The sequence below is a fragment of the Chelon labrosus genome (genome assembly GCF_963514085.1).
Source record: "Chelon labrosus genome assembly, chromosome: 2".
NCBI lineage: Eukaryota > Metazoa > Chordata > Actinopteri > Mugiliformes > Mugilidae > Chelon > Chelon labrosus.
Window position 1 is genome coordinate 20903210 of NC_140338.1, and position 25316 is coordinate 20928525.

Consider the following 25316-nt stretch of genomic DNA (forward strand, 5'->3'; position numbering starts at 1 on the left):
ATCACAGACTTGCACATTCGGATGCTGCAAGTTTACTCCTTCCTTCTTTGCAAAACTGTCGAGTTGCACAGACAAAAGGCATAAACTTATCTTTTGAAGTTAAGCCACAGATTCTCTAATGGACTGAGGTCTAGACTTTGACTCAGCCACTCCAGAACATTCACCATGGTCCATAAATCATGTCCGTGTGGATTGTGCTGCTTCAGGTAAGTGTATGTGCCGGAAAATAAATCTTCTCCCAAGCCACAATCGTCTTGCAGAATGAGTCAGATTGTCCAGGATTCATCTTTGCTCCATCTAATTTTACTCTCTACCTTTGCTAGCTGTCTGGAGCCTGCTGCCGAGAAGCATCCCCAGTGTGATGCTGCCATGCTTCACAACTGAGAGGGTTTGTTTGTGGCACTAAATACTCTTCTTTTGCAAATTCTTTTGACCATGATTCCATGTATATAGTAATAACAGGGAAAATCATTTAAGAGTCTGAATAACCTTAATGGACACTGTACTTGATAGTATTTCATTTTCTACAGAAAAGGGCTTTTATAACCAACATTCAGATTTGCAAAATCAAATGGTAAATGGCCTTGCTTTTATATAGCGCTTTTCTACCTATTGGTACTCAAAGCGCTTTACAGTCATAGACACATCTACCCATTCGCTCACACAAGCACACACACATTCACACACCAGTGCCACGCACTGGGAGCAACTGGGGGTTCAGTGTCTTGCTCAAGGACACTTCGGCATGTGGCATTCCGGGGATCGAACCGCTAACCCTCTGGTTCGTGGACAACCCGCTCTACCTACTGAGCCACAGTAGGACACAAAATCAAATTTTCTGAACTTCCAGAACATTTTCTTTTTATTGTGTAAACTAAAATATTTATCACCGGTACTAGCAGCTGTGTTAATTCATATTAGGTGCAAGCTAATAAGTAAAATGTATTCCACTTTACCTGCAGTCAGCTCAGTATTTCAAGTTAATTTCTACAGATTGTACCCTCACGGTTTACAGTTAAGTCCTCGACATCCAAGAGAAAATGTAAAAACAGCTCAGTAAAATACATTTATTGACAAAAGTTGTCTTAATCCTTCTTTTTAATTTTACACACAAAAATACCAAAATACTTTACAGGGCTTTTCATCTGAATATCGTCAAATTTGTTTTGATCGATTACACTGTACAGTGACACCGTGCTTGTCCATTTTTAAAATTCAGTGCTCATTTCATTTCTCTTTTTTTTCTTTCAGGGAACAATGCATTTAAAATTATGCATAGTTATTACTTGGTATAAAGCAAAACATTTGAGAGACTTCACTGCATTTCATGCAATTCATATCCCAATGGTTAACTTGCTCTCCATCAAACCTCATTCAGAGGCAGGTGCTTAAATGTTTCAATACATAAAAAGATACACAGTACGACATTCATAACATGGATTATCTTGTTTACCCAAACTTCAAAGCTTAAAAGAATGAATGTGTTTTTACACAAACATATTAAAGTATACAACTCGTATTCCAACAAAATTGAAAAAAAATTACTAAAAAACGATTTACAATTGGGCCAAAAAGCGCCCCAGTGCAACATGAGGAAGAAACCGCTTCAGAAATCCTTCGCGCCGCTCGTCAGTCAACGTCTCGGACATGATCTGGACTCTGTCTCAGCTGAGAGGTGAATCAGCCCTCCCACTGAGCCACGTTAATGCATTGACTCATGTCTTGATCAACACAATCAACATTCTCCTTCTGTCTTTGCTACAGTATTTATCATCAACTAGTGAGCTGCTCAAAGTTCATTTCTGACGTCTACATGTGCTGCTAACAAAACAAACTAGATATCACATGTTTGGGAGATCCTGTTCAAGATTGCAAACAGAAAAGAGGAAGTATCTGAAGGATTCTGACAGAATATTGTTAAAGAAGTGACTGAGTTTGAGGGGAAAAGGATGAATCAGAGAGGAGGACCTGTCATAGTCTCTACATTGGAAAGTCTTAGTGCGGGGAAGTGGTCACACTTAGACTGGAAGTCAGCCCGACTTCCTCCAAACACAATAATTTTGTGGTGGAGAATAGGTCTGGAGCTGCTCCAGTGGGAACTGATTATGCTCCTGCAAGTTCTGCCGGGCCAATCAAATCGTTTGGGAGGGCTGATGAAGAGCGACGTAGTCGCACATGTCATCTGAATGCTGTGGCGTTGAATTAGTTTAAAACAACATGGCTCCGGTGCAGGACTATCCAATTGCATGCAACTGATTTTTTATTCTCTGCATCAGTTGAAACAATGAAATCCAAATTTAAGCTTAATGAGAGTTTAACTCATATTCTGAGAAGAACTGAGTCTGCCTACACCAGACTAGGTCATGCTATAACTGCAGCACTTGAATAATAGTTCACACCTCTCCTATGACACCACTGTGCAGGCTTCACTGTAACATTTTCTACTCGATCTCTGAAGCACAAACAACTAAAGAACATCTGAACACAAAAATTACAATAGAAAATGCTTTGACACTTTAGTCACCACTATACGGTTATTCACAACTGTTGAAATCCTCAGTCAGCTATCAAAAGTATAAACAGGTTTAGGAAGAGTGCTTTCATTTTAATAACGTACCCCTCCACGTACCCAAGATAAAAAACACTATCAAAGAAATACGACAAAAGAGTAAAGTTGGCCTTTGGGCTCGTGGTTATCTCTGTAAATCTAGCGTCATTAAGGCATTATCTATCCAGTATTGCTAAAAGAATGACTAGTTTGAGGACATGAAAGTAATATTTATATATGGAAGTAACTTAAAAAACTTCAGAGTGCAAAATACTCATAGAAATCAAAAACCTGTTAGTCTCTAGTGGCCTAGAAAGTACCGAGCAACCTTTATAAGGTGCTGTGATGATTTGCTCTGTTAGCAACTAACATGCAAAGTGCACACTTGTTTAGGAAAAAACTATTAATTTCTTACTTAAAATTTCCAAATGTTTGGTTTTGTCTGCTTAATCTCCATAGCAACTCGAAGGATATAAAAGTCTTTACGAACTCTGGTGGTGGTTTTGGTGCTCGCGTGCTGAACTCAGTCTCTGGCGGACGTTTTTTTTTTTTTTTTTTTTACATTTAGTTAATTCCTTAAAGTGAACACCGAGATTTCTGATGGGCATTTATATCCAGTGAAGGCTGTTGTGGTAACATGTCTGCACAAAATGTCAACAATGGAAAATAGTTGGCAGAAAAGTCTGAGGTAATAACTAGCTTAACGTTGAAATGACACTAACCACACATCGAAAATGACAGCATATCTATTCTTTACATGGTAAGTGCCAGTGAGAGGCTGCAATGTATAGAAGATCTGATGAAATCTGGGTGGGGTGAACACAAAGGGAAGACAAAATATCAAGGAAGACAGCTGAGGGTGTATGAAGTGGCAGAAGTTCTCACTGACTGAATGGAAACTGTGAGCTGTGGAGGGAATTCATGAATGGTCAGTGCTTGAAAAGTCAGAGAAGAAAGAGACGCTGGAAACCTCGAGCTCATACTTCGAACCAAAATCCTGCACAGCTCCTGCAGGGATGAGCAGGAAGTCTGGATCTGCCTTCATAAGCAGCCCCATTGGTCTAGCGAACAAATTAGTGCAATTTAAGAAGAGACCACTCTATTCATGCTCTCTGAAAGCTGCCTACACAAAAAAAAAATCTATGAGAAGAACCTCCGATATCAAGAATTTCAAAACACGAAAAACTTTAAGTCCATCCTGTTTTACATTCATAAAGAGGGTGTACGATGAAGATGACAGAGAAGGAAAAAAGTCTTGACCTCACTTCTTCAGGGCAGCAAGTAATGCCTGATATTTTCATCTGAGCTGCTTCTCTGTTAAAACAGATTCATCACCCATTCTTGTCTCCACCCTTCTCTCCTGCAGCCTGAAAACACAATCACAGGACTTGCTTTAATTTTTCAGTACGGGTGCACACAAGCATAATGAGGAATCCCGCAGAGTTACTCACCCCGGGTTTGTGAAGTGCATTGTCCTGCAGACCAAAGAGGCCGCCTCCTTGGCCGCCCTGCAGGGGTGAGGCTGTGGCTGAGGACAGCAGGTTGGGCGACTGGGCTATCATGGGTGAGTTGGGGCTGGAGGTGAGTGCTCCGGTCAGCGTGAGGCGCTGCAGCTCCCTCTGTCTCTGCTGCTGCAGCATCTGGTACACAACCATCTGCTGCTCCTGGAGGAGAAGACAACAGGTTTAATGGACGATCAGGAGACATGTGATCTGAACTGGGACATGCTGTCTGACTGATAGTTGATCTGAGTGGCAACAATGATGTGAAGGTGGAGCGAAAGGGTGATCATCACAGAGAAGTAGGGGCAGGAGACGGTATTCCTCATGGAATCACTTCAATCAGAACAGACTGATCTGAAGGAGTTTTCAATCAGATGTAGCGGGGTGGTGTAAACCTTCGATAATCTGTTCTATAGGAGAATCTGATCTCCTTATAACCATGTAAACATTGATCTGATGGCTTCTCCCTGGATGGAATAAATCCATTCTTTCTGAGCATGTTTGCTCCACGTGGGGTAAAGACCGGGTGATGACTTTCCAGGAAGAACAGAAACATGGAGGTAGCAAAACAACCAGCTGTTCAGTAAGTGTTTGAAAAGATGAACGAAGCCAAAATCCATGTGGACAGAAACGTTGTGGAGACATGTTGGTGATCTTCTTCTAATGAAGTTCAAAAGAAAGTTGCAGAATAACGTCTTCTTCTTGTGTTATATTTCCAGCAGATTCGATGCTCCACAGCACAGAACCACTTTCTCTACAGTGGCTGATGTTTTGGGGCAGGTAAACACATAAATCCGATCAGATTATTTTTTCCCCTTTTGTCCATGTGAACAGTTAAATTGTGATCTCTGCTCAGAATGACTGGTCAGGTTGAAGAAATATTGTCCTTATCGTCAATGTTACTGCTGCACTAGGCGGTACACATGGAAGGTGCCAGAAAAACAGAATAATAAGAAATCTGCTCTCTCCTCTCACTTCCGCACAGCTGGTCAAACGCGTTGCATTTTTATTTTTTTTTAGATAAAAGTCTAATCAGAGACTGTAAATCTTGAGGAGTGTCAGTTCTTACAAAGGTACAGAGATCTACCTGTGATTATGTAAAAGGTTTCTGGTTCTGATTTGCAAACTTCAATATTATTACACTCTATGCTTTCAGAATAGAATATTTAAAACCTTTCTTTGGTCACATATACACCAATCAGCCACAACATTAAAACCACTGACAGGAGAAGTGAATAACACAGACCATCTTGTGACAATTCAGTGTTCTGCCGGGAAACTTTTGGACCTGGCGTTTGTGTGGATGTTACTTAGACATGCACCACCCACCTAGACCAGACCAGGCGCCCTCACCCCATAGCAATGACACTCCTTGATGGCAGCAGCCATCCCCAGCAGGGTGCAGTCTGACACAGGCACACACACAAAAATGGTTTAGGAACAACTCAAAAAACAAGAAGAACAGCACAAGGTGTTGACCTGACTTCCAAATCCACTAGATCCCAAAGTGATCACGTATCTGTGGGATGCACTGGAACAAGCCTGATCCACAGAGGCCCCTCTCATCAAGCTATAGGACCCAAAGGCACTAACAAGATTATGTTGCCAGACACCACAAGACACCCTCAGAAGTCCCATGTCCATTCTCTGATGAGTCACAACTGTTCACAACTGGAGGCACAAGGGAGACCTACACAGTATTAGGAAGGTGGTCATAATGTTATGACTGATCGGTCTATAGTTCCATTTTTACCCATTTAGCAGGCAAAAGTGAAAATGTTCAGTTCCCGCATGTCTCTGTAGCAATGACTAAACTCCACAGCAGCACAGGAAACCAAATGGTTTCTATATTTACGTGGTGTCACAGAGCCTGACTGGTTCCAACCTCACCAGACTGTCATGAGTTTGCAAGTCAAATAAGAGCAGCTGCTTCGCTGCTGCCTGATAAAGCTCTATGTTGTTCCTTTCACTTTTACCTTTACATCCATTAATAAGTTATTAACTAACCGAACATAAAACTTTATTGATCCAATGGTGTATTCACACCAACAGTGAGAGATGATGTCACCAAGTGCTTGAGTGAGAATCCAGCAGCGGCTCGGTGACAATGTCTCATTCGTAGTGTGAAGTGTCCACTGCTGTTAAAGTAGTGTCCTCTGATCACAAGTTCTACTTGTGCGATGGTGTGTCAGTGAGCAAAAGGATTGATCATTAATTGTTTAAAGTGTCACACTGGTTTGTGATTGTCGTGTGACGTCACGTAATTCTGGTTTTACATTTTCTGCCTATAGATGTATCAGTCAGGTGAACAGAAATGTGAAATTAGCTGAAGATAGAGGTGAGAAAGAGATGGGTGGTAAAGTGTCATTACAGGCGTGAAGTTCTGAGAGGTGAGAAACTGCTGGATCTGCTGCTGCTGCTGCTGCTGCTCCAGAAGAAGCTGCTTCTGCTGCTCTGACAGGAGAGAAGACCTGAAACAAATGTTGACACGCGGCCACGTTACAAACCAGACACAGCCTAAACTCAGATGTGTCCCTGAAACCAACTTCAATGCCTTTAAACTCAATCATAGCTTTTTCTTTAAGGACACAGTGCGTACGTACGGGCTCACGCTCTTGGGAAGCTGAAAGCTCTGTGCCAGCGCCTGAGGGTTGAGCGGAGGAGGCTGAGGACGCAGAGCTGGGAGTGTGGGCTGAGGGCCATTCTGTATGGGAGACTGGATCACACCGTTCAAAGTGCCCAGTACGCCGTTCATGGTCAGCTGAGGACTTCCTGCCAGGGACGCCATGAGCCCCCCCACCACTGGAAGAGTGGAGCTGCCAGCCTGACTGATGGTCCCCAAACCGTCGCTCAAACCTCGACTCAAGCCGTTTAGCAGCGGCTGGCCGAAGGAGGCGGGGCTCTGCTGAGGAGGAGGCGTACTCTGGAAGGAGAGCGATGAGCTGCTACGGGACGGACTACCAGAGTGCAGCTCCTGAATGGAAGACAGGGGAGGAGCATCTTAGCTGGATGCACCATTAGTGTCATTATATTCACAACAACACCTACAAATGTTTCTACACAAAGGCTTAAGAAGCACAAACACTGCTGATGTTTTAGTTTACATGATGTGTAACAAAGGATCTAGTGTCTCACCTCGGACGAGGTAACAAAGGAGGATTCATTCAGGAAGCAGCTTTTGGAGAGGGGACTCTTATTGGTGCTCACAGGGTCTAGGGAAAGGAGAGCAACAATCACAAACTACCACTACTGACACTAGACATTTAACATCACTTAATCATTTAGTGTGTTTACTGTAAGTTATAGCACACTAGTGTTTAAATGCTGCATGCAGCTGGGGCTGTGAGGACAGGACAGATGAAAAGGAGATGAAACAAAGGAAGAGCATGTCCCCAGAATTTGGTATGAAAGATGAAAGCAGAGGTGAAGAATCGGACCTTGAGTGGATGACAGGAAGTTGATCTGGGCAGACGTGTGCATGGAGCTCTGGATGGAATGAAAGTGAGGAGGGAAAGGCACGGCCAGCTCCGTGTTCAGCAGCTGCAGCCGCTCCTTCTTGGCCGTCAGGCTGAGGATCTGGTCCTGGAGGCGCTGGTTCTCCTGCTGCAGGGAGTGAAGCGACTGGAGCATCTCCACGACTGGAAGGGCACAGAAACACAATATGAGTGGAGATCGGAATGAAACAGGACACAGGCGTGTGAGGATGAGATGCAGCAATCTATGCAAATCCCACGTTGCTTTACAGTTGATTTCAAAGGATGAAAGGGACTGTTCGTGATTTGTAATCATGAACAATTGAGTAGGTCCTCTGAAACAGTAAAACGTCCATAAAGCAAAGTCTGATTTGAAGGGGGATGAGGGAGAATTTATTATAAAGGTATAGACACATAGACCTGACATCAAAGAACTACCAGTAATAACATGTGACATCTCCTGTGCCTGGACCAAAAAGCTGCATTTGAACACACCGCAAGGACTACAGCCAACAACCAGCTGGCACATACGTTCTGCACATGAGAGGAAATAACTCTTAAGAGAAACAGGAAGTGCTACAATTAGCTGGGAGGCTAGGAAGCTCTGGAGACCTAAAAGTGTGCAGTGTTGGCCTCTCCTGAATGACGAGTTGCTCTACAGTTTATTTATTCAAGACAATCATATAAATGTTTCTGGATTTGAATGTTCGGATGAGATGAAGAAGAAAAACGAGAAGAGTCTTTTGCATCACCTTGCGGATCTTGCTATGACTTTGTTTACTTTCATCACTTCCTGTTTCTCTGCTCGCGGTCTGGTTCTCTAAGCCGATCAGCCAATCGGAGCGATCTATCTAGCCGATTCATTCAGCTGCTGATTCGACATGCTGAGTCAACCAGTGCAGGACACACTGGAAAAACTTGGGTCACAGAAGCTCACCTTGGCTCACCAGGGCCCGATCAAAGAAAAGATTGATGGGGAGGATGGGGAGGAATGAAGAACTTTTTTTTCTGTAAAACATTACTGCATAATTCACACTGTATGCATTAACTTATCGCTTGTATCAGGATGAACTGGTTGAGGTTAAACTATCACTACGGCACAGCGAATATCTGTGACAAGAGTCGACCCAGTAACCTGCACTGAGCTTTTATTTCAGTCCATGCACCCCCACCCAGGTGTTTCCAATTATCCTGGCTGTTTGGGCCCCTGCTTGGGTTGAAGTTGGGCAGAGCAGGAAAATATAAGAGGTCACACAACTAAGGCTGTGTCCTAAACCACTCCACTTTTTTATTATGTTTTCTTAACATCCCACCATGCAATGCTTTGGCTGTGATTGATGTTAAAATGAAACTTTCAAACTAAGTGAATGTTTATTATGTGGGGAATGGTGCTGGGCTTTTTCTCAAATAAAATACTCCTAAACATGATGAGGGAGATTTCAATCAAGCCGCTACTACTGGAGCTCATATTATTCTTTTCCATAATTAAATATTTCTGACATGTTACACAGAATTTAGTACAACTGACTGTTGACAGGTGTAAAACTAAGAAAACAGACTTCTTTAAAGGGCTTAATAATAACAGCTGATTTCTGTGGACTTGTTACACTCGAGCTGGTTCTATATCTGCCTTGGTGCCAGCAGCAGTCTGAGCTTGCAACCCAATCCCACAATCCAATAACTGCTTTTTAACTGATTCACAGAGCGTTGCTGCAAAGTGCTCAGCATCACAGACAACAAACCCTTTCTAACATTTCTCTGCCCTCTGTTTGGACGGGTGTCACATAACAGAAGATGGAAACAAATGCTTTATCTGACTCAGATTCAATTGTTCTTTCTTGTGTTTTGTTTAAGCTCTTTTTCTCTTATCGGTTGCGTTGGGGCAGCTTGGAAATTACTATTTCATTTAAACACTATAATTCAATCCAGTTTAACAGCACCACCAACTACATCCTCCAGTTGAACCACCACCTTTCAGACTCTGTTTCAACATCTTACCTAACAGTCATAAAGGAGGATTTAGTGCAGGGCTGTTGTATTAGAATTAAGGCAACAGATTGAAATATTTAATTGCATGTGTTAACGCAAATTATTCACACTTTTCTACATATGTTTTAAATTCACCTGGAAAGCCCCATGCTCAAATCATATCTCAGTTCTCTTCTTCTTTAGGGATTCTTGTAAGTGTAGAAAATTATTTACTACGGCAGCACTTCAGATTCTGCTTGCTTTCCACGGCGTTACTGCCGCTTTGATTACTTCCCGACTTCCCAAACTGCTGTTTTGGATGAGGTCAGGACTATGACTGTTCTGACTCAGTTTCATATCTGGACCCTTTGGGAGCCAGTGGAATTTTTTTACTCACTGTTGACTCCCATCTCTCCGTTGCCGTGTTTCTCCAACAAAAGCTCGATGTGGGAGCTGGCCGGAGGGACGTTCTCGGGACGGGCTCTGACTCCAGCGCCCAAGCCGTCTCTCTGGTCAAACAGAAGAGGAAGACAGCTCATTGGAGACCTGGATGTGGAGAAGGACCAAACCAACAGGTCATCAGACATTAGTAAGAAGTCACAGCTGCAGCAAAGAAAAAGGCAATAAAGATGAAAAGACCAAGACGTACTGCGATGAAAGACTCTCTCTCGGCGAGTTCCCCTGACACGGGAAGCGGCAATCATCGAGGTCGGACTCTGAGAATGAAGACAAGCAATCACAAACTCAGCTGCGCATCTGATTAATGAAAGGCTTCTTAAAGGTGAGGGGTTTTTTGTGCCACATCGGCAAATCTATAGTCAGATTCTGAGAAAGGGAAGACTAACTGTCAGAGGAGGCTTTCTTGTGGAAGCTTATCTCAAGCAAACATCAGCTTAAACAACAAATGTGAATAAATCATGCTGATCTCTGATCTTTGTTTTCCTCTCACCTGGCAGTGAGGTCTGGGCTTGGCTCAGTAGTGGCGGCAGTGCCGGGGCTGTGGAAAGACAGCTGCCGAAAGGCTGGGAGGAGGACAGGCTGTACGAGACACTGGAACCTGGATGGACCTACGAGACAGAAAACATCAATATCTGGCTGATAAAGAAGGACGGTGGTAGAACAAGGTCCTGCTCTTTGTGAAAAGGAAACATTATCTACTGGTATTACAACCCAGATCTTAACAAGAACAACAGTAACATGAAACATCATCTCTGATTGTCTGAATGATGCTGCAATATTATTTATTTGTCTGACCAGATACTCAGAGATATTAAGTGTTTAATTCAATCCAGTTTAACAGCAACACAAATTACACCCTCCACGATGATCATCCAGTTAAATCACCACCTTTCTGATGCTGTTTCAACTTCAACTGAACATTTAAACAGTCATGAAGGAGGATTTAGTGCAGGACTGTTTTTTTTTTAGACTGATTTAATGTAATGAATATGTATTTGACCATCACTACCATTATTTTGGATGTTAAGAGCCTTAAAAGTAAATTTTACAGGACACAGGAAGTATAATTATTTATTTATTCATAGAGTGTATGTCATTTGCAAAATTGTTGCCTTCCAGCTCTATAATGATATGTTTTCCCACCAAAAAGTCAATGAGTGTTTCACTTTAAAACAATCTGACTTGACCACCTTAAATGTCCTTTTTCTCTCTCTCTCTCTCTCTCTGACGTACCTGTGTGTTTGAGACAGCGTTCATTGACGGAAGAGAGAGCGAGGGGACGTGGGATGAAAGGAGTCCTGAGGAGAGAGGGGTGCTACACATGCCTCCTCCCAGAGACATGGAGGTGCTACACACCCCTCCACTCAGGGAAAGAGGAGTACTGCAGACACCCCCGCCCAGTGTGAGAGGGTCCTTGAGACCGGAGTAGATACCTGAGTGAGAAAGGTGAAAGAATTAAGTTTGGCAAAAGAAGAATTATAAGAAATATTTTCACTGACAAATAGCGAGACAAACACTAGAGGCTTAATCTGTAAATCTTACTCTCAGGTGCAGCTCACATAAAAACACTTTCTGGGATTATGTCTCTGAGGCCTCACTGAGATTCTAATAAATATTATAATATATCCTGCAAAATGTTGTGAATTTTAAAAGCAGCACCGAGATCTCTGTTTGTCCTGCTTTGCTCCAACTTCTAATTGCTTGTTCTATTCTCAGATGTACGGATAGGCTGCTATGTGTAATGGAAACATTTCAACACTTGAGTGAAGCTGCAAACGTACACACACCAAAGTGCAGATAGATAGCGATACAGTTTTTTTCCGCCCCACATACACTTGCTCTAACACACACACACACACACACACACACAGAGACACACACAGGAAGTTAGAGGGCTACCACACACACCCACTCGCTTAGACTCACTGGAGCCGAGAAGCGAGTTGCCACGGCCTGTAGAAAAGCTCCCAGCGGAGGAGGAAGAGAAGGAAGAGGAAGAAGAAGAGGAAGAGGTGGAGGCTGGAGGCAGCGTCGAGGGGAAGGCGGGGTGGGGGGCGGACGACGGGCTTGGGTAGAGTGAGGAGGTTAAGGCTGGAGGAGGTGGCGCTGTGTGGTGGTGGTGATGGTGATGCTCCTCGTCCCTCCTTTCTCGGTTCTTGCTCCCCCGCGGGCGCCCTGGACCATGCCGGCTCTTCTTGTTGCCGCGGTGCCTCCTTTCTCGGGGCAGCGGCGGGGGCGTGGCCTTCTCCTCTAGGTCCGCCTCCTCCAGGATAGGCGGCGTGCTCAGTTGGGAGGGTTTGCAGATAGATTTGGAAGACTTGTAGTCCCCCGAGGAGGAGATCTTACGGATCTTGCTGCTGCTGCCGAGCCCCGATGAGGAGGTGATGCGCATGATGGACCCAAAGGTGGAGATGGTGACCTTGTTCTCAAAGGGGCTGGAGTTTCCCTCTGACCTATCGTGACCTTGTGACCCTGCTAGTGGGCCATCAGCAGGGGTCAATGCTGGTGGCTTGTGGTATTTACAGTCCTCTTCCTCTTCTTCATCTTTGTCTTCCTCCTTTTCATCCTCCTCCTCTTCCTCCTCCTCTTGGACTGCCGGCCTCCGGTGACGCTCCTTGCGCTCCTCTCCGCCGTGGTCGTCACCTCCGCGGTCGTGGTCTCGCTCCAGGCGGGAAGAAGATGAGAACTGATGGAAGTCCTGAGCGGTGGACAGGGAGCCTCCTCCAGGGGAAACACAGAGTTACAGTCAAACACAAATACTGACAGAACCTCCCTGTATCACGTCTGGCAGTCTCTCAGACTTTTGGTACCTGTGTTGAATGGACTGGAGGAGCAGGAGGAAGAGGAGCAGCTCTTGCCAGTGCTTCCTGTCTTCTTGCTGCGGTGACTATGACTGTGTGAGCTCAGCTTCTTGGACTTGCCCTCGCTGTCCTTGCTGCTGTGGTGACTTGAGGAGATCTGTGGAAACATGCACATCATACTGTAACTAGACCAGACTGAGATACTGTGGCATCAGGAGTTGTATGAATTTTAAGTGACCAACACGTCTCTCTGACCAACATGTCTCTAATCACTTTGCTTTTTGTACCTTTTCTATGCTGCTCGTCGTCACAGATGAGCTCAAGCCGTCAGTGGACTTCTTGTGCCGCTCCTTTTGCCGAATCTTGTCTTTGTGACTCTGAAAACACATGGATTAGGTGTGTAAGATAGTCATGATGTGTTGAGATGGTTGAAATTAGATTTGATCTGCCAAACACAGCAGTTCCTCACATTTCCACATGAGACTGGCTACAAAAGTGAGTCAATCCCTGTATAACTCAGTGTTAAAGTGTGCAACTTTACAGAGATAAACAAGTTTACAGTCTGGTACAAAAAACACTTTCAGTCTCTATATCTAATTTCTCCATTCGTGACAAAGTTTTACTCCTGTAAAACGCACTAAGAACTGACTAGCTTTTATCATAGACCTCGTCCCCTGGTCATCAGTGAATCTAACTTATCAGGATATGATTAGAGTTAGTTTAATAACATGTTTCATGACAAAGAAGACAAAGCACCACACGATTTTCACATTGTTAAATCAAGCAGCAACCTCCAGGTCTGGAAACTGAAGCTAACGTATTGAATGTCACAAATTGCAGTTCCTCGAATGTCCACTTGAGGCTGGCTCTGAAAGCGAGTCAATGATTGACCTTCATGTTAAAATGTCTAATTTGCTCCGCCCCTTCAACCACTACTGAATTAACCGAGACACTTCCGAGAGGTCGACAACTACAGACACCACATCTTTACACGGTTACCGATGCCAATATGATGCCATTTAACTTCCGAGCTCACCTTTCTCTGTCTATGGTGGTGGTGTTGCTTTTCTTGCGACGGTGAACTAGCGCGAACCCTGGGGTGACTGAAGGAGCTACTTGTGTTTTCACTCGAGCGCAACTTCTTCTGCTGCAAAAACCAAAAGAAGACAAAGAGTGTTGCCCCAAATTAAAGCTACTTCCATTACACAAAGTTTTAAAGGAACAGTTTGACAAAGACTGCAATCAGTTATCCCCATTTACTTGGCCCTGGTTTGTTGAATTCACAACGAGTAAAAACCACAAGTTGTCTTCTTACAGGAGGTTGTTGTGCCAGGCCAGTTACTGTCAGTGACTTTCTATATTTACGTTGTGTTGGATCCAGGAAGTAAACGTGCTGGGCCAAGAAATAGTCAGACTCAAACCTCCTTCATATATGTAAGAGAGGATTTCTGTAGGAACAATGTACTGAGATTATTTTTTTTACCATTTTGTTGTAGTGATGCTTGCAGTAGCCACAATATTTCACGTTGTCAGCCTCCGGGCCTTCCTCCTCACACAGCAGACCAGCCATCTGAGCACTGAAACAGAGGAGCAAATGTTAAACACAAACACAGGCCCAGACAACGACACTTTGATGTTGCCAGAATAGGATTCAATGTCACATCTCTGCACATCAAAATCTGAGCCTTGTAGCGTTCCAAGATTGACTTTAAATAATGACAGGGCTGGGTGTTGCCTTTGATTTCCTGAAACGCTTCAATTCCTCTTAACAAGGTCCCGATTCAATAACAGTTTCTCGTAGTCATGAAAGAGATGTTAACCAAAGTACTCTGAACAGGTGCATTAACAAAAATACTGGCGTTCACATTGCATTAAATGACCCCAGAGCAGTTACTGTGTCTTTTATTTAATACAAACAAAGCAAATATACAGTACACCCAAGAGCAATCATTCAAGCGTTGCGTAATTTCAGCAGTGAAAGGACACGCTGAATCTCAAGAGAGTCAAGAGAAAACGTCTCTCAAGAGGTAAACAAATCCAGTATGCACGTCGCTACAGTTTCAGTTTTTTAGGGTACACATCTTGGACATCTTTGCTGTTGTATTTGAACAATATTTTACCCTAGTTTCACATCTTGCACGTGACTTCGCTTTCGTCGTCCTACTTTCTACACCCAAAATGTTGCCACACATCAACTTTCAAATCTCTCAGGGCAGGAGCGTCTCTCACGTTTTGGGTCTCGATCTCACCTGAACTACTTCTGTTGCACAGTCTCGCAGCAAGATTTCTACCAATGGGATGAAGAAAATGGCATTTATTTAAAAAAAACATGATCTGAGGATATTATGAACCATTATCTGATCTTTCAAATGAAGACTGATTTGAATCAGACCCAGATTTGAACCCAGGAGGAGCAAGACCTTGTGCAGACAGCAAAAGAAAAGAAAACCTGTTGGCAGCAGCATGAGTGCCTGAGGTCCTATCTGATTGTGTCAGCAAACACGTATAACTACACAATGCATCTACATTCAAACTGCAAAAGTATTTTAGTAACTTTTAAATCATGTGTCAACATGCATCTGTAACCCTACCAGACCTATCGTTGCTACCTTTCTTCTGTGATGATTATGATCTTACCGTACTGTAGATGACACATCTTCAACCACAAGCACAAACACTCACACGCACACTTTAAACACTCACCAGGTGACATGGAAAGCTTGTCTGCAGCCCTGCCTGTTGCAGGTCATGCAGGCTCCGCAGGCCGCCTTGCTCTCCCTGCCGTGGTCCTCACAGATGTAACATGTCTGTGGAGATGATTGAGAGAAGCTGGCATCATTATTAGTATTATTATTATTATTGAGAACAGGTGCTACGTTGCTTTTCCATCTGTGGTGCCAGTGCAACCAGGGCGAACACATATCACTGTGCCACTAAAGTGAATTGTGATTGCAGTGCAGGAAAGATGAAACACTCCTTAATTTGAGTCCAGCTGCAGCCGTACTGTAAATGATTAGGAAGTTTTTCTTGTCAAGACAACAGATGAGGTTTCCAAACAGAGCACGCCGCTTTGTACAGCGAAACTGCTGAGCAGATGTTTGGGGATGTTGTTAAGAAAGTTGTCGTCCGTTGAACCGCACATCGTTGTGTATCTGTTTCCACAAGAGAGATTTTTCTTTGCGAATTTGAATCACCCTCTTGATGAAATTACGGCGGAGATGACGATACCACTTCATTTTGGTCTTTGCCGACACGCAACTGTGTTCACCCGTCCATTAAATACATGTAAGCAAACGCACACACACACACAGCTTTTGTACTTTCTCATTTTTTTCCAGTAAGCTGGGCTGACTGGTCGGGAAGGGGTGGGGGTGCCGAAGAGGCCTAGCAACAGGTGCGGGACAAAGGAACAGCAGGCTCTTTACCTTTTTACTTCAGCCCTCTCTGTTTCGCTTTTTCTCTCCCTTTTTCTGCTACAGTCCACATCCTACCCTGATCTCCGCTTCACTCGCTAATGAAAAGCTCAGAGACATAACTACACCGAGCATGTAAAAGAAGAGTGGCTTCTCAAGTTTTCACTGTCCTTTGTAATGCTGTCTAGGAATGCAGGCAGCAAAATCTGGATGAATGGCTCTGACGGGGGGGAGAAAGCTGCATGCAATTTACTGTAGCTGACACAGTAATATGAAACCAGACTCTCAAACACTCACACATGTACATTTATATGCAGGCACGCACATGGACAAACGGCACGCCGGCATCGCTGGTGGATCAGTCCAAAGAGCCCATCAAGTATTGATTTCTTTGTAACGTGCATTTCTTTAGAAGGCTGGCTCTGGTGCACGCTGGGTACTATCATACGCACACAGAGGTACAAATGGTTACAAGTTAAGAGGCAGATGATGTTTGATAAAACTGAAACTGGGCTGTGGTTAAACTGTTTGTTTTGCAAAGTGAAAAAATAAAGAAAATAATGAGCACAACGTTTCTTGCGAGGTCTGGACGGTATGCCAGGTCCTATTATCTTTCATCAGTCAGCGGTTCAGACTCGGTTATCTGAACGCTTTCTCTGTGATCCGATCACAAGAAACCAGCTGAAAATAGCTGAATGTTCTCACCAAATGTGTCTCAAGATCAAGGCAAATAAAAACCGACATCATCTGGAAGCGCAGTTGAATGTTGTAACAGCTGGTGTCTCTAGTGGATCTCTACCTACTGCTGGATCAGAACCATGAACAGCTGTTTGAGTGTGCGTCATGACTTTGGGACATTATATACATTTTGGAACAAGCATCATAATTTAACTAGGGCTGGGGGCTTTTCGCAGGCGGCCTCGATTGCCTTCGTCCCCCAAAGCGCAGACCTTTTAATTGATGTGCTTTTTTCAGCAGTAAAATAAAAATAAGGGGTAAATTAAGACTGCAGCTTCACTCCCAATATGTTCACAATGATAATTAACCACAAATTCAATAATTTAATTCTTGTTTAGATTTATTATTTAGTTAGTTAACAGCTACAAGGACAGACTATTTTAAAACTCTTTTATTACTAATGAACAGACATCATTTAAGGGGCTTTATTAATTTTCAGGCAATCATTTATAATAGTGGCTCTTGTGTTTGTTTCTGAATTTACGAGTTACATAAGAGCACTCCTGCTGAGTAGGTGGTCTTTAATGTGACCTAGGACTTTACATTCTAGACATAATACTTAGTTATAATACGTGACTGTATGTCTAAACAAAAGCTTAATAAATACTACAGTTTAAAAAAAGTCCCATCAGTTTTCAGGCCTGACAGTGCTCTCAGAGTTGGAGCTCATCATGTTTTGGATCTCCCTCCCTTGCGACGAAATGTTTAAAATATCGATGTGAGGATTTTATGAACCAGTATCAGATCTTTCGTGTCAAGATCGATTTGTATCTGTTTTTTAAATCCAACCCTACAGAGGGATGAGGTCAAATGTGTCCCAGACCACCTCCAAATGTGGTCTGAGATCTGATCAGTCGAATGAGTCCCTGGAACTGTTTCATATATCAACATGTCATTATGGAGCTGACATGAAAACAAGAGCTGCAGATATTTCCCTGTCGCAGCTCAGTAACGACTAATCAATTATTAATGAGTTAAATGTTAAACTGTGAAAATCTCAGTTATTCCAGAGCTTCAGTTTCTACAGATTCAGCAAGTTATCAAAACAAACTCATCAACAAAGGGTATGTTCTTCAAGTGCTTATGGTAAACTTTTGTTGTTCCCTCAACCTGCCTCGTCTTCTTCAGCTGGAAATCTCCCACGTTTCCCAGAAACACTTTGAGCAGCCTCCAGAGAGCAGACGTGACCTTGCCACAGCGCTGGGTGTATACAGGACGTGTAGGTGGAGGGAGCAACGGGATGTGAAGCATAGTTGTTTTCCCGCTAAAGAAGAATCTGGTTTCCCACATTGACGCTGCATTGCATCATGATTTGTTGACACTACTGTTTTTCTGTTTCTTTTTTGCTCTCGGTGGAATAGACACTGAAAGTCCCTGATCTGTTACTTTAAAGGCTTGACACCACAAATGATATTTTAAGTTCTAGTTTCAATTTCCACCAAAAAAAAAAATACAAAATAGAAAATAAATATTACTGGAGTTCTCATCTGAACTAGAAAAAAAGATCTCGAGCCTTTATTTGTTCACATTTTGTAAAATGAATTCACTGTCAGCAGTTAACAGTTGTGTCTACATGATCCTGACCTACTTTTATTCCTAATCCTGATTATGAGTTTTTTTTTTTTTTAATCATAATTACCACAAAATGAACAACAGACTAATGCAGCAGTAATGGGAATAATTCAGAAGATGCCTGAGAATCTTCAGGTTTTTAACATTTCTTCAGTATCACAGTAATTCACTGATAGTTATCAATAAATTCAATAACACACAAAAAAGGAGACTGACGTAATCTGTCATACATCCAAGGCAACATAATACTTCCTGTTTACTTCCTGTAAAAATTTGCATCTGTCCCCTGTCTTAATGATATCTGATATACAATGTCTTGCCACTTCATTCAGTAACACTAGTGAAACACATTATAATAAAAAACAATCTTGCACAAAATCCCCCTTCATGACGGTTATAAGGTTCAGTTTATGGTGAAACAGTGTCAGAAAGGTGGTGATTCAACTGGATGATCATTTTGGAGGATGTAGTTTGCAGAGGTGTATAGTAACGAAGTAGATGTACTTCATTACACTACTTAAGTAGTTTTTTGAGGATCTGTACTTGAGGTTTTTTTTTTAATCAGGACTTTTACTTTTACTCTACTACATTTAAAAATTCAAAAATATACTTTCACTCTGTTACTGTGACGTTTGCCAACTCGCTACTCGTTACAAATTAAAATAGAAAAATAGAAATATAATTAATCATCGAAGGATTATCTGGAATGGGCGTGTCCGAGAGGACGAGAGGAACAACGTACGGTACTCTCACGAGGTTTAGAGGTAAGGGCGGGATGCGCGGGGCGGCGGACATCAACATGGCTACCTCCCCAGTTAACGCTGATGAGGAAGACACGGAAGACGTTACCACACTGACAGCATCTCCTTCGGTAGAAGACGACAGTCACCCGTCACTAGGAGATAGGAGGCACTTTTTTGTGTTCTTAGGCAGACAGACGCTTTATTTTGTTCTCAGGCAGACATGAGACACTTGATTCACTCACTCTACAAGTGTTTTTCTGTTTTTGTTTTATACCACATCTATTTCATTCACCTGAAAGTGAAATAAAGAGAACAGGGGGAGAACCATTTTTGGTTGTTTTGTTTCTTTTTATGCGTACTATAAAAATACTTTGTACTTTACTTGTACTTATGATACTTGAGTATATTATTTCACAAGATACTTTTGATACTTAAGTACATTTAATGTGAGCTACTTTAAGACTTTTACTCAAGTGATTTTCTTATGGGTGACTTTAACTTTCAGTTATGGTATTTGTACTTTCACTTAGTTATTTTTTTCAAGTACTTTATACACCTCTGTTAGTTTGTGGTGCTGTTAAACTGGATTAAACACTAAAGTGTTTTTATTAGTGTTTATCCTAGCAGTGTCAGTACAACACAATAAAAGTCTATAGTACTATAAACCACAGGCTCCAAAATAAAACACAAACACTCTATCCAACTTTAAAACAACTCACCTTTCTGCCACAGTTATTCATGTTAATGGACACTATTGCACCTTATCATCATTCCTATGTATATAATATATATCCTTCCGTCTCTATTTCTTGTACATTTGTTCATATGCTAATTCTGTAAATCTTTGGCTTACACTATTTTTTTTTATTTTATTTTACTAGATTTAACTTGATTTCACTTATATTTTATTTTATTTTAACTACTAAGCTACTGTGACCGAGCAATTTCCCTTGAACGATTAAAGTCTGTCTGAGTCTATTTAAATCAACAGCTCTCTCATTTATTTGAAACTAATGCTGAAATCCATGACCTTAATGAAGATAAGATTTGATGCAGGACTGTTATATTACAATGTTTTCAATAGTGTACCTAATGAACTGACAAGTGAGTGTCTATGGCTCTTGTAATTGTGAGATAGTAGGTTATACTCATTATTATTATTAGATAAGATCTGTATTATTTTTTATGGCTATAAAAAAAAAAATAATAATAATTTCCAAGTTGTCTATAAACAAACGATATGAGAGAAAAAAGAGCTTTAACAAAACATAAGAGAGAAGTAAATCTGAGTGTAACAAGACATTTATTTCGATCTCATGATGTGGGACATCCCTGCAAACAAAACCTGGCAACTTACATGACCAGCGTTATGTAACGACCTGATACTCATCTGTATCTGGAGGAATCTGTTTTGATCCTGTTTGCTTTCCCCAATGAACGGTGCTCTAATGACCCATACGTTGGGCACCACCCACAGATGTTCCTAATAAAAACCTAAACCCTCCACCAGTCATATAGAACTGGATGAATGGAACGTCTTCAAGAAACCATAGAAGTTAAATTGTCCAAGTTTCAACTTTGTTCTTTGGATATGTCAGGCCCTGGATGACTGAGGATCTTCACAGACATTTACTCTGATGAAGTCCGGCAGGCTAACACGTTTTGAGGCATGCTTTCCCCATCAACAGTGTGTGTGTAAGTACCTTGATGTATCTCTCATGTGGGACGTACTGCAGGATGATGGGCTCCATTGTGAGGACGTTGGCAAACTGCACCTCGGGGATGTAGAGCGCACACACGACGTGGGCCCAGCCTGATTGGACAGAGACATTGGCAGTGGATCAATGGTACGATAGCGCTCTTTAGGGATAAAATCCCTCCCGCTCCTGTCTGTGCTGTTAGACATTACCTCCGCTGTCCGTCCTCTTGAGGGCGCCATCTTTGTGGGGACACAGTTCACACCTCTGGGGAAACACAGGAGAGAGCCAAGCTTGTTGAGAGTGCGGCATTACTCACGGCAGGTGAAGCAGGAATGCATAGATGAGTTGTGTCACGCTGTGCGCTTGTGTTGTACTTGGCATACTCACCACTCGTGCTGCCCGCTCCTGTGACTCACACTTCCGACAGAACCACGGGCCGGTGGGCACCTGGACAATGCCGTAGCATGCTGGGACACACAGATCAGGTTACTCAACACGGGCACGAATATAACACATATTAGTATCATTTAATCTAGTATGTCTGTGAAGGTTCTCAGCCTTCCAGGTCATTGTAGCAGACAGCTGAATAGTCCACCATACAACTAGAGGCGCTCAGAAGACGTGTATGACTATGTCCCTGTTATTCTTCTCTCCATCACCACATAAAGCCTGCCCAAACCATTTGATCGGCCTGGAGGATCTTTCCCGGAGCATAATCAGCTCCCAATGGACAGACTCCTGACAACTTTCTGGCACAAAAAAAGATGTGAGTGGGTGAAGTTGGTCTGGCTTCCAAAAACAAAGCCAAAACAAAGAAAACTGGACTTGTTGGGTAACATCCAAGTTTCTTCTGACTAGTGGAGAGTTTAGGTTTTTGCGTGGGTGGTTCCCACATGAAACTCACATGACTAGGGTCTGTAATGACCAGAGTCCTACAATTGGAGGCTTTTGGCCAATTCACAAACACACGGCTCCACACAAGAGTGACAGCTCTTCAGGTCAGGATTCAGCGGTCCACCTACACCTGAAGGACAAAGGACAAGCTTTTGAGGACGACAACATCCACAATTCAGCCGGAGAAGACAGATGGTTTGAAAGAGGAGTAAACCGGAACCCCTCTCCGGTGGACTGAGTTATAAGTCATCATCCTTTTAGAAGACAGTCTTAACATCTGTTCTCAAGAAGTTCCTCCCCTGTTCACAAACCGTTCATTGGGGAAGGGAAACGGGATCAAAACAGATTCCTCCAACTACAGGTAAGTGTCTGGTCATACCGGAGTCATGGGAGTTTCAGGTGAGCAACAGCCAGATGTTCCTATTTCAACCCTAACTCTACACCAGTCTTTCAGTGCTAAAAAAATCTACCTGGAAGAAACATCTTCAAGAAACTCTACAAGTCCAATGTCCTTGTGTCAGTTTTTTTTTTTTTTTTTGGGTATAATCTCTAAATTCTTGTGTCAGTGGTTTTAAGTGTTACCAGCATCTTAATCTGATTATTCCTTAAAGTGTAATCCTTATCCACTTGGGCAGGAAGCTTGACTCAGACTGAGACATCTGAGCTTTCTTTATTCAATTTTAGAGCACTTTCTCTGACGTTTAAGGATTTAAAAAAAACAAAACAAAAAAAAAACATCTGTTCCCAATGGAGCGGTTCCAGAGCATCTTTGTGGAGGTTGGTCTGGCACCCAGGCTCTGTCATGGTATTTAATACCCAAAAAACAAGCTGAAACAAGTGCAGCGGTACTTTTTGATTTTCTTGAAGACGTTTCATCCAAGTAGGTCCTTCGTTTCTAAAAGACTGGTTCATATTTGGGGTTTGAATATGAACATCTGTGAGTGTCCCATCACATGACTTATGGTCTGTAACGACCAGATACTTGCCTGTAGCTGGAGAAATCTGTTTTGATCCTTGTCTCCCTACAGGCTCAGCATCCCTTGTGTCAGCTTCTTATTTGGACTTAAAATGTAACCGCTATCTACCTGGACAGGACGGCTGAGACGTGTGATCCTCCCTTACTACATTTTCGAGCACTTCCTCTGACTTTTGGCGACATTTATTTGAACAGCCTCGCAGATGATGCACAGATGAGCCAACGCACACCCACCTCCAGAGAGGATTTCTACTCAGAAACATGATCCCACACGAGGAGTTATTTGCTCCAATTTCAGGTCGCATTAAAGCAACAAAGCAGGTGGACACAAGGCAACACGGTGTCCAAACCCGGTGGGCCTCACCGGGGCTAGTTTGCCGCAAACGCACACACACATACATACATACACACACACACACCCACAGACACACAAACACGCCTCCTGTAGGAGAGTGTCGCGGACCCACTGGGCCAGACTTTCCACGGACCCGCGGTGCCATCAAGGCGCCATCCGGGCTCAGTGTCAGCCTTTTCTCAGCCCTGTGTGCTCAATCATGTGTGCGGAGAGGAAACAACAAACAGCACGCCTACCTACCAACCCCTCCCACACACACCGAAACACACACACAAACACGCACGTAGACAGCGACCAACCTAAAGCCACACGACCGGACCTTCCAGCGCCTCGAGCCGCCACAGCTGCCCGGTAATCACACGCTAACAGCGGCTAACGTTACCTTGGTGAACGGCGACGCTGCAGCCGTGTCCATCACAGTAGACCAGCGGGTTCTCAGCCCAGCCTCGCTCGTCTGAACACACGCAGCAACCTCCGACCATTTCCCGCATGCTGCTCCCATATGAAGAATTGTATTACCCCTCCCGGCAACGGCTCAGACCTCGGCCAGGCCTGTCAAGTGGTCGACGCCGCTCCGGGCATAGTCGTGGGCCGCGTCCGTCGCGCAGTATTTTTTTTAATTTTTTTTTTTGAGCAGTGGAGAGGCGAAATCTCGGCGTGGGGTTCGTGGTGCTGCTGCTGCTGCTGCTGCTACGTTTTTTTCCGTGATGTCCTCCCCGTCCCCATAGAACCGATGCAGTGCGCATGCTCAGACATGCTCCTGGGTCGGAATAAAAGTCACAGCAAGAGGTAGTAAGTTATCGCAGGTTTTTTGGCTTTTATGGTCGATTTCGTCGCGTGTTTTCAAACTCCCAGTCTAGCCTTAACCCCTTCCCGATGTGCCGTATTCATATTTACACGTCGGCTTCCTTAAAATACGCGTATAAATTAGATTAATAGAACATGTGGATTAACCGGTCAAAACCGCTGGCTGGCACAATTTATCAATTGTGTTTCAACAGCGCCATCTTCAGGATCTAAGCGGAACACTCAGACAGCAATTACAGGCTATTTCACCATCCAGTGTGTCCTGACCTGGCGTTGAAAACATCCTCAGTGTCAGTGCTTATTTTTGGTGTTTCGTTCAAATGTATCCAGCTCTGTTTGGATGAATTTCAAGTTTTAATATATCACCATTACCCTCTTTCTCTGCACGTTACATTCTTCATAGTTGCAACCAAAATAATAAAAAGGAAGTAGATACGAAACTCCTCAATCCAACACGTTTTCTAACTTATACTTCATTGATTACTTGGTTGTTACAGTTTAAACTCACAAGCAGGGATTTTATTTAGATATTTGGCTGTGAGGTAGACTCTTGTAATTCAGTCAGCAGATGTCACCAAAAAGCCTCTCATGATGACTGGACATGCGTCATGGATGCTTTATGACTCTTATGTCGTCTGGCTGAGTAAACTCTGCCCGGCTGAGGCTTGGTTTTATGGTGGAAATGGGACTTGAGACACTCACAAACTGAGACTTGGTGCAGAAGCAGGCATTTCTAGCTGCTATTAATGTTTCCTGACACGTTTCTTTTACATTTTTTTTTTTGTTTTTATCTTCCAACACCATAAATAACCCTGACTACTATTTTAGCCACAATCTTACTCAACGTCCTCAAACTTCTCAGAAGAGAAATGCCTTGAAGTTAACCGTTTCTAATTGGAAAAAGAGAACCAGCGTCGTTGCAGCGTAGAAATGGATGACTGGGCTTTTTAACCTGACATATGGACACAAAGATGTGATGACAGTTTGCCTCACAAGTGTCACTTCTCTTCAGACCCAAAGAAAGAAAAAGGGAACTGGCGCTGATGGAGAGGGGAGATAGCGAGGTGGCAGCTGGAAGAAGCTAACACCCTCTTCTGGTCTGAAGGCAGCAAGGCGTGACCGAGTCCCCGCACCGGCACGTGGGCGAAGCTCATCCACGCTCACATGCTCGCACAGCCATTGACATAATGAGTTAGTAAGTGACTAGTCAGAACCCAATTTGTGTGCTCATCAAAAGATCCCCGATACTCAGAAAAGCCTAATTTAGATGTTAGCGGAGGCTCAAATGGTTTATCACATTGGAAATTCCCACAAATCATTTATTTTTACCTAAACTTCGCTCTCACACAGATAAATTCCCATGTCTG

At 43.2% G+C, this 25316-nt stretch overlaps 1 protein-coding gene across 2 annotated transcripts; it reads right to left on the reverse strand.

Annotated features, from left to right (window-relative positions):
* Positions 1 to 1080: 1080 nt before the first annotated feature.
* LOC311501806 (protein AF-17-like) lies at positions 1081 to 23859 on the reverse strand. 2 transcript variants are annotated; one of them, XM_084563827.1, is made up of 20 exons: positions 23525 to 23859; positions 21305 to 21384; positions 21127 to 21181; positions 20921 to 21030; positions 15455 to 15558; positions 14235 to 14328; positions 13788 to 13898; positions 13039 to 13128; positions 12761 to 12908; positions 11877 to 12671; positions 11184 to 11383; positions 10441 to 10558; positions 10141 to 10207; positions 9889 to 10037; positions 7488 to 7688; positions 7186 to 7262; positions 6654 to 7024; positions 6422 to 6521; positions 4000 to 4212; positions 1081 to 3915 (listed from the first exon to the last, which is right to left on the reverse strand). In XM_084563827.1, the coding sequence occupies exons 1-20, from the start codon at positions 23631 to 23633 to the stop codon at positions 3880 to 3882; spliced, it is 3228 nt and encodes a 1075-aa protein (XP_084419953.1). In that variant the 5' UTR covers positions 23634 to 23859; the 3' UTR covers positions 1081 to 3879. The 2 variants fall into 2 exon arrangements, with proteins under 2 accessions (XP_084419953.1, XP_084419954.1); XM_084563828.1 differs by lacking the exon at positions 13788 to 13898.
* Positions 23860 to 25316: the final 1457 nt, after the last annotated feature.